The 10,250-nt window shown below is 48.7% G+C and overlaps 1 protein-coding gene across 1 annotated transcript in view; it reads right to left on the bottom strand.

The window, feature by feature from the left end:
• Positions 1 to 6,834, bottom strand: part of TBC1D12 (TBC1 domain family member 12) — an 86,578-nt gene extending 79,744 nt beyond the window's left edge. Inside the window, exon 1 of the mRNA XM_018562671.1 lies at positions 6,719 to 6,834. Within this exon, the coding sequence (XP_018418173.1) occupies positions 6,719 to 6,834 (116 nt within the window). The remainder of the gene's footprint in view (positions 1 to 6,718) is intronic.
• Between the last annotated feature and the right edge of the window lie 3,416 nt (positions 6,835 to 10,250).

Raw genomic sequence — 10,250 nt, 5'->3', positions numbered from 1 at the left:
CCGGCCCCCGGGAGCGTTGCAGGGGCCGCCGCCTGCTGCCGGTAGAGAGCTCCGTGGTGGTGGGCGGGGACCCACCGCTGAACAAGTAGCTCCCCAATCCGGGGGTCTAAGGAGAACGTCCCGCCTACGCACCGCTGTCACATGACGCGTCTACCCGGAAGCCCGGGGAGCATCCTGCCGTGGGGGGTTCTGGGAGTTGGGACGGCTGGCTTGCGTTCCAGGGTGGTTTAGGAATCTTAGGTCACAGTTCTCCTCCCCCAAATTCTGCTTTAAAGGAGAACTATGAGGTGAGTGCTTTTCACTCACCTCATAGTTCTAGCCGACCTGTGACAGTTTCATTGTCACAGGTCGACTCAGTAGATCGGGAAGTGAGAAAACACATAACGGCGTTCGCTCACTTCTCGATCCTGTCACAGCTCTCTGCCGTGACAGGGGAGTGGCTGGATTCCCCCCTCCCCGCTCCGATTCTCCAGCGCTCACTGGCGGATCGGACGGGGAGGGGGCAGGTACAGCTGGCTCTGCCTCTAGTTAGGCAGAGCCAGCTGTCACTCACGTAGCTGGGCGGATCCAGACATAATTGTCGGGATCCGCTTCAGCTGCGGCTTTTCAGTATACTTTGGTGTCTCAGTATACCGCGAGCTGTAGCTCGCGGTATACTGAGCTTAGGGTGATGGGAAGACACTAGTTTGTGTCCTCCCGTTACCCTAAGGAGAACTATGGGGAAAAGCCCTAACCCCATAGTTCTCCTTTAAGGACTTACCATAAATGATGCCTCTTGATCCGATCATCTTCTTTCCTGTAGGTTTCAGGAGTCCCTCCAACGCTGGTGCTGGTCTCTGATCTAGCGCCGACTGCTGTGTCTTATGTTTCCCACGGTGTCTGTCCACGTGCACGCTCCCCGCTGCGTGCATTGACTTATAGTGTGTCTCTCCTCCATGCCGAAAAGCTCTACAGCGCATGCGCCCGCCCCATGATCCTTCATGGCCGCTCGAGAATCTTCATGTCTGAAGACGGGAGCGAGCGGCAGAGACAGAGGTAAGTAATTACCTTTTTGGTAACTTTTTAATTTTTTTAAAAATGTTTTTGCATATATCTACTGCCTGCTAGCAATAGATATATGCAAAAAAAAACAAGACTTTAATTATGCTTTAACTGGAGCGCAGCCAGTCAGCTTTTAAATGTTTATTTTCTCAGCTGTGTGGAAAAAATTATAGTAGATGATTGGTTAGCAATTGTACCAGTTAAGATAGAAAGTGACAAGAAAAATACCAGCGCCTCCACCTGTGAGACGGCCAATTGCAACGGGAAACGAAAGCACTGAAGAGGCAGCTCCCTCAGGTCACGCAAACCACCAATCTGGGAAACAAGAAACGAAAAAGGGCGCCTCAAGGTGCGCCCTTTTTTGTTCCTTGTTTCTAAGATTACAGGAGAACTATGAGGTGAGCGATTTCCACTCATCCTCATAGTTAGAGCCGACCTGTGACAATAAAGCTGTCACAGGTCAGCTCTATCAATCGGGAAGTGAGCAGAAACATGCCACCGATCAGCTCACTTCTCAATCGTCTCCCTGCAGTGAGCGGTGACTTTCAGTCACTGCTCTCTGCAGGGATTCCCCTCTCCGCTCCTCCAGTGTGGAGAGTGGAGGAACGAATGGTGGAGGGGGCGGGCACAGCTGGCTCTGCCTCTAGATAGGCAGGGCCAGCTGTCAATCATGCAGCTTGGTGAATCCAGACAGTATTATCAGGATCCGTCCCGACTGCGGCGCTCTCAGTATCGCGATATACTGAGCTTTGGGGCACAGGAGGAGGTTAGTATATGTCCTCCCATGACCCTAAAGAGAACTATGGGGAAAAACACTTACCCCATAGTTCTCTTTTAAGACACTTTTTATTGATTCCTGTTGTCTCTGTGTGAGATGAGACGTGTTCAGTTAGCCAAGTGCTGAGTAGCTGTTCTGCAGTGCTTGAGTTCGCTTCAGCAGCTTCACTGAACGCTACGGCTGCACAGTTCTAAGCAAAATGATTGAGGATTCAGTGTTAAACTCTGCCATTAGTGTGATTTCTACTGTTTTACAGGGGGAAACAGAGCCATGGCATATTTGATGATGCTATGAATGAAATGGATGTTTCATTATCTGAGGAAGAGATATAAATGAATATATTCAGATGGTTGCAACAATTAGGTCACCAGCACACCGTTGGAATAAAAGAGTATTTTGAACAAACCGTGCCTCATTATTCAGTTGTTTTGCCTGATGAAAGGGTTCCTGTGTGACCCCGAAACGTCGCACTAAGTGTGTTATATTGCTTTTGATGTACGTCAAAAAATAGACATAATCGTTTTGCCATTGGAGTGCCGGTGTCTATTTCTTTTCTGCATTACTTTGACGGTGGCCATCCGTCGACTACTGAGCACCCAGGATACTTTGATGGACGTACGGTCAGGAGTGCAATGGGTACATGGACTGTAAACTGTTGCCTCATTATTCAGACACCATTTTTCATTCACACTCGTCCACCAAAACATGAAATTGTAGGTTTCCACACTGAATTGTGATTTGCTCCATCGGGGCTCAGGCACCCTTCTTCATCTCTGCCTGGTGTGCCCAAAGTTACAATGGTGCTCTTTCCCCACCTTCTTCTACTATGCTGACGTCACACTCAGCGCTCTGCAGCCACATTCACTTCTGCTGCGAATGCTCAGTTAGCAGTGCTGAGCTCTGACTTGCAGCACAGCGTTCAGCAGCGGTTTGCTAACTCAGCACTCGCGGAGTAACTAAACGCGCCTATGTACAAATAGAAGACCCAATCAGAGGGGAGTCAGCCGACCACACACCTTACACTCTGCCAAATCTAGGTTGGTGCAAAAATGAAGGTATCCTACATTCAAAACCAAAGCTGGAATAAGACCACACAAGACTTGCATTAACAGACAGCAGTGCCTCTCATACTCGATATATACAGATTCACTATATTGCCAAAAGTATTGGGACACCCCTCCAAATCATTGGATTCAGGTGTTCCAATCACCTCCATGGCCACAGGTGTATAAAATCAAACACCTCGGCATGCAGACTGCTTCTACAAACATTTGTATTTAGAGCGGAGACTGCGAGCCAGGCCTTCTCGTCCAACATCAGTACCAGACCTCACAAATGCACTTCTGGAAGAATGGTCAAACATTCCCATAGACACACTCTTAAACCTTGTGGACGCCTTTCCAGAAGAGTTGAAGCTGTTATAGTTGCAAAGGGTGGGCCAACTCAATATTGAACCCTACGGACTAAGACTGGGATGCCATTAAAGTTCATGTGGGCAGACGTTCCAATACTTTTGGCAATATAGTGTACAAGGCTGCAGGCACAGGCTTGCCTAGGCACACTCGGCAAGATTTTCAGGATTAATTCGAAACAAAGGGTAGATTTCCAGAGTATGGATTAGGCAAAATAAATATTTCTAAATGTTCCTTATAACATTTAGAAATATTTTTGGAACCAAATGATATGTTCCTTATAACATTTAGAAATATATTTGAACCCAAACTTTTTAAGTTTGGGTCCAATTTAAAGCAAACCTGTGGTGATACTTGACTTACCTTAAAAGCTTAATGCTATACATGTAGAAAAACTGACCAGGTCTCTTTCATGTAGGCTTGAGAAGGTATAAGAGTAGGCACACTCCTTCCTATCCCAAAAAATCAGGACTCATATAATTGGCATATTGTGAGTCATGAGCGCAGTCACCTGGAGGGTAAGCCTATGGAAATCCCAACATTCAGAGAGTTAGTATTCAACTGAGGGGCTCTAGTGTCACTGCCAGGATGCTGGCTTTAAAACACAATGTATTACCTCATGGTGCCTGCTATGCATCAGTGAATTATAGAGCTCCTGCAGAAAAATTGGTTCAAAACCACAAGCAGATTATGATTATTATACAGGATTTATATAGCGCCAACAGTTTGCGCAGCGCTTTACAATATAAGGAAGACATTACAATTACAACATAATTCAAAACAAGACGGTAAGGCTTTGTTCACACCAAATACAGAGCAGATCCGGTCAGGTTTCTGCACACGCACGCTAGTCTTTTAGATGCGTTTTTGGCTAAAAAAAAACAAAACATGGGCTTTCAGTGTGTTCCAGGCATTGGACGCAGTTTTGATCCGGTCTGCACCTGCTCTGCTCTGCACCTGCTCCGCGCTTGGTGTGAACTAGCCCTAAGGAGGGCCCTGCCCCTGAGGGCTTACAACCTAAAAGGGAGGGGGACGTGATACATGAGGAGGTAGCTATGTGGGGATGGAGTGTTTGAGAAATTGATATTTCGGTGATTATTCTTATTTAGCAATATACCAATGTACAGCAGGACTTTGTCTAGAAACCTTGGGTTATTTTGCCCAAAGTGTGACCCTGGGGCTGTAGTCACAAACATAAAACATTTCTCTAAGTGCAATCTGATTGGCTGCTATGGTTTGCTGCACTTTGCACATCATCATTGCTCTTTTTTTTATAAGCCATTCTTAAACCATGTCTCACAAACAACAGCAGATTCTAAATCTCAAGAGTCTAAAATTACAGTTGGCAGCCCTGCCTAGAAATTCAAGTAAAGCATTATTTCACTTTCATTAAAATAATATTTTCATAGGAACAGACTGAATATTTGTCTGAAATCTGTTTATAAAAATTATTCCACTAAAATGAGTTCCACTCGTATATTTCCAAGTAAATATTTAAACAGAGATTTAATATAAAACTGTTCATTACAGTTAATTGTTTTCAAGGTCTCTGAGAACCTTCAGCATAGCGTTCATTCATTATCAGCTGATATTAAGCCTTCAAAGCACAACCATTAGCAGTGCAATACAGAAAGTAGAATCTTTGAGTGTAATGAGCAAATATGGCTGCCTCAATGTTAATGTATGCACACATAAACACATACCTCCCCACAGTACTGGATTGTGTCCTGCTTTTTAACCTAAAGCCCATGGCTCTAATTATAGTGACGGGCACCAGGTGCCTGCTGTCTAAATTTTAATCACGTCATTCCAACTGCAGGTATTGTATGCTGACAGCCGGCACTTACCACTCTCAGAATATGAACAGTGACTGCAGTCTATTGGCTGCAGTCACTCTTTGGCCGATTATTTTCATCAGGGCCGTCCATAGGAACATGCAAGTGATAGGAGACACCCTAAAACAGGATATCAGAGCCAGTGCCAAGGGCATCAGCTGATTCTGCAGGAAACTAAAACGTTTAAACATGAAGAAGCAGCATTCATTGTAAGTGATTTCATAAACATTTGATATAGCTTAAAAACCTTTTGATTTTAATATCACTTTAACTTGCTCCAGTGATTCTTGTCTCAGACATCTCAACTCTCCCAGACGTTCCGGGAGTCTCCCGCTATTAGATAGCGGTTCCCGGCCACCCGGGAGAGAAACATTTTCTCCCGGAAAGGTTTACTCTTCTCTATCTAGTAGAGTAAACCTTTCCCTGCTGTCTTTTTTTTCTTTTATTATTCTGATATCAGAACCGCCGGACGCCATCGAGAAAAAAAAGACAGCATAGAAATGAATAGCTAGGTTGCTATTGGCTATTTGAATTTGCAGTAGCCAATAGCAGACTAGCTATTCCACCCGCCCACTGCTGCTGTCAATCAGCAGAGGTGGACCTGAAGTTCTCCATCTCTGATTGACAGCAGCAGAGGGTGGGTGCAATAGCCATCTTGCTATTGCAAATTGAAATAGCCAATAGAAATCTAGCTATTCATTCCTATGCTGTTTTTTTTTTTTTTATTTATTCTGACGGCAGCAGCTGTCAGAATATAAAATAAAAACAGCAGATAGCACGGGAAGCAATAGCTTCTTTGCTATCTGCCATTTTTTATTTCAGGTAGGTGCCCTCTGCCCCCCCCCCCACGGATGGGTGGGGGCAGAGGGCACCTCCCTCAAATGAGAAGGGCACCTCCCTGAAGTTACTTTTTTCAGTTTGGGATCCATGTTGTCTTATGGTCCTGGTTGTAATTAGCCCAAACATACTTATGTTTACATCCGATTACTCCCAACTCTGTCCAGGTCCAGAAAACCAAATGGAACAGTGTTCCGTTTTGGCGGACCTGATTATGGTAGATTGGTAACCTGATGTAAACGGACACATGTCCATTTACATCTGATTCCCCATAGCCCTCACATGGGTCCGGTAAGTTCAGTTTTCCCCAGTCATCTTCCAGGACAGCCATCGAGATTTAGGCTCCGCCTGCCTGCAACAGGAAACACATCAACCACATTAAATAAATAGACTCCTCCTTCCATCCCAAGTCAGTTTTTTTGTGTTTCCGCCGGCTACACAGGGACATCGTAATGTTTGTTGTTTTCAGGGCTCATGTTTGTTTGCCTTAGGGCTGAGCCTACCCTGCTATGCGTTGGGACCTACTCCAGGATTACCTGCTGCAGCGCATACAGGGCTTCCCTATCGGACCCCCATCCGATTCTTGGCCAAGGTTCCCTTCCATCACTCAGGGAAGGCAACCATCCTCCTGCACGTGAGTAGGCGCCAGATGGTGGCCCCCCCTGGTGTACAGCAGTGGCAAGGTGTGATGCCTAGGAATGCTGAGCCCAGGTTGCGGACATTGGTCTGGCAACAACAGGGGCAGCATAGGAGAGGTACAGGGAGGCTGGAGGAGTCCAGGGGTCCCGGCTACCTCGGCAGTAGGGGGCTCTTACCTGATGGTAGGGAGAGCAGGGTCAGTCTGCGGCAGCGTGGAGGTGTGGGCCTCGCGCGGCGGGCTGCGGTGTCTCTTCGCCCCTTGCTGGTGTCTGTGGTGTGAGCAGGACAGCATGGGCTACGTCCTGGCTGGGAATCTGGCGGGTGACGTCACTGTAGGGCGCCGTCGCGCCTGGGATACGCGCCGCGTGGTCCGAGCGATGACGCGCTTCCGGTGCGACACTTCCGGGTTCCAGAGGCTGCCTCGCGCTGGAGACACATAAGAGCGGAGACTCGGTTCCAACATGGTCACAGCAGACGCCGCTCGGCCACGACTACTTCAGCTGTACACCATCCATACCGACCTAGACCACATAAGGCCGGTGGGGACGTCAGGAGAGGGCCGATAGCGTGGTCGGCAGTGAGCTGCAAGATGCCCACAGATGCCGGACCGGGTGCTGCTACTCCAGATCTGGGAGAGCATGGCACGGGCGCTAAGGTAGGCAAGTTTTCTTTGGAGATTCTCCCCTTTCCTTTACCCGGCTTGTATTGGGGGCCTGTTCACAGGGCAAGCTGGGTAGTGTTATGTGTAACATGGTTTGCATGCGGGCAGAGCACTGGCTGATGGCATCACTCTTGTCGTACGCAGGTCAAAGCCACGGAGGATAAGCCCCTCGCTGAAGCTGGTTGCTCTCGCCCAAAAGGGAAGAAGTGTGCCTCTTGCTTTGCAAAAATGTCAGCTTCATGGTCCAAACCCTTGTGCAAAGATTGTTTAGAGAAAATAGTTGAAAAAGAGTCAGCTGGAATGTTTAAGGGGCTTTTGGACTCAATGAGAGATGAAATGGTTACTACATTTCAGTCTTTTAGGTCGGCGCTCCAGACCCCGGTGAGTACACTAGTGGATGCTAGTTTGCCCGGTACGTCGGGGGCAGACAGCTCTATCGGTGAGACGGGTGAGCTATTGAAAGCCATAGGGGATACTCTGGGTATTAAAGAGGAGTCCACTGAGCTTTCGGTGCATGACAAACTGTACAAAGGGCTTCAGACTAAGAAAGGACGCACCTTCCCGGTCCACAAATCACTCTCGGACATGATCCAAGAGGAGTAGAAGCACCCGGAAAAGAGAATGTTTTTTTCTGCGGGCCATAAACGCAGGTTCCCCTTTGCGGAGGAAGATGCAGGTCTTTGGGACAAATGCCCTAAGATAGATGCCTCTTTATCGAAAGTCTCTAAAAAGACTGACCTGTCATTTGAGGATATGGGGGCTTTGAAAGACCCGATGGACAGGAAAGCGGAGGCTTTGCTCAGGAAAGGATGGGAATCGGCGAGTGCTGGGCTCAAACCGGGCCTGGCTATTACTTGTGTGGCCAGGACTTTGGGAGTGTGGCTGAATCAGCTGCAAGCCCACCTGGAGTCTGGCACTGATCGTGACCAGTTACTGGGTTCCCTCCCGGTGCTGAGTAAAGCTGCCGCTTATATTGCGGACGCCTCGGCTGACGCAGTCAGGTACTCAGCACGGACTACAGCTTTGATCAACTCCTCCAGACGAGCGTTGTGGCTCAAAACTTGGTCTGGGGACGCAGCCTCCAAAGCAAAGTTGTGCGGGTTGCCTTTTAAAGGTGACTTGCTCTTTGGCCAAGAACTAGAGGCGGTGCTGGATAGGTCCGCAGATAAGAAAAAAGGCTTCCCACTGCCACCCAAACAGCAGGGGAAGAAGTTTTTTCGTGGCCAAAGGGGGCAGAATTTCCGCAAAGAAAAAAGGGGCTTCTATAGCAAGAAGCAGGACCAATCTAAAGCGTGGGCTTTTAACAAAGGGAAGTCCAAAGGTAATTTCCTCTTTAACCCCCCTCAGCAGCCCAATAAATCCCAATGACCGGTTGCTCAGGGTGGGAGGAAGATTGGGGGAATTCTTCCCACTCTGGGGGAAGCTGACCAGCAACAAATACATTTTGGAGCTGGTACTGCACGGCTACAAAATAGAGCTGACGGAGCGGCCCCCGTCGAGGCTTCTGATTACTTCCCTGTCCAAAGACAGGAGGAGATCAGATGCAATGACGGGGGCCCTTCAGGATCTATTGGACCAGGGGGTCATTATGAGAGTACCGGCTTTAGAGGAGAAGAGGGGGTTTTACTCACACATCTTCTCCAGGATAAAGCCTTCGGGGAAATGCAGACTGATTCTCAATCTGAAACCTCTAAACAAAGTGGTACTGTACAAAAGGTTCCGTATGGAATCGATTTTTTCAATACGAGAGTTGCTGCCCCCAGGGTCTTTCCTAGCGACCATAGATTTGAGAGACGCCTATTTTCACATAGCGGTAAGACAGTCATCACAATACCTACTGCGGTTTGCAGTAAGGGTTCCGGCAGGGGTCCTGAACTTCCAGTACAGGGCTCTGCCGTTTGGCCTCTCCTCTGCACCTCGAATCTTTACCACAGTGCTGGCAGAGGCTCTGGCGCCTCTAAGATTAAGGGGCGTAGGGGTTTTTCCATATTTGGACGACCTTTTGTTCTTTGCCCCGTCAGAGCTGGTGCTCCAACAAAAACTGGAGCTGGCTATACTGCACTTGGAGAGTCTGGGTTGGTTGGTGAACAGGGAGAAGTCACAACTGGTCCCCGCGCAGAAGGTGAAGTTTCTGGGTTATTGGATCAATGCCCAGGACATGACCATTGCATTACCAGGAGACAAGGTGTCTCTATTGATAGAGGAGTCACTGAGACTGAAGTTACAGAACACAGCCTCCGTCCGGTCGGTGATGAGAATGGTCGGTCTCATGACGTCTACCATCCCAGCTGTTACCTTTGCACAGTTCCACTCAAGGTCATTGCAGAATTGGCTGTTGAGGGTGTAGGGGAAGTCGACTAGAGGACTTAGACAAAGGGGTCCACATCACAGAGGAAATCAAGCATTCACTACTGTGGTGGATGGATTGTCGGGACCTCTCAGTCGGCAGACTTTGGTGTCAGCCTACACCACTGGTGGTCACGACAGATGCCAGTGCCTGGGGTTGGGGTGCTCACTGCCAGGAGCACATTTGGCAGGCTGCCTGGGAGCAGGCGGGCCGCCTCAAATCGTCAAACTGGAGAGAGCTGAAGGCGATAGAGCTAGCTCTCTGCCAGTTCCGGGAGACGTTAGCCGGTCACCATGTGGCAGTGGCCTCGGACAATGCCGCGGCAGTGGCCTATATAAACAGGCAGGGGGGCACGCGTTCGCACGGCCTCATGCAGTTGGCGACGAATATTCTAACTTGGGCAGAGCACAACCTCCTCTCCCTGACGGAAAGGCATATCACGGGCAGCCTGAACGAGTTGGCAGATTCACTCAGCAGGACGGAGCTGCACAGGTCAAAAGTGGACTCTGAACGCAGGAACGTTTGCATTGATCACCAGCTTGTGGGGCTGTCCCGAGGTAGACCTCTTCGCAGCGGCCAACGACAGACAGGTGGAACAATTTTTTTCCCTCTCCAGGAACGACGGAGCCCTAGGGGTGGACGCTTTGGTGCACCCCTGGAGGTTCAGTCTAGGTTACGCATTTCCTCCACTGCAGTTAAT

This window comes from Nanorana parkeri, unplaced genomic scaffold (assembly GCF_000935625.1).
Source record: "Nanorana parkeri isolate BGI_ZX_2015 unplaced genomic scaffold, ASM93562v1 scaffold590, whole genome shotgun sequence".
In the NCBI taxonomy this organism is placed as follows: Eukaryota; Metazoa; Chordata; class Amphibia; order Anura; family Dicroglossidae; genus Nanorana; species Nanorana parkeri.
The sequence above is the reverse complement of the archived record's forward strand: the minus strand, read 5'-3'. Positions and strand labels throughout refer to the sequence as shown.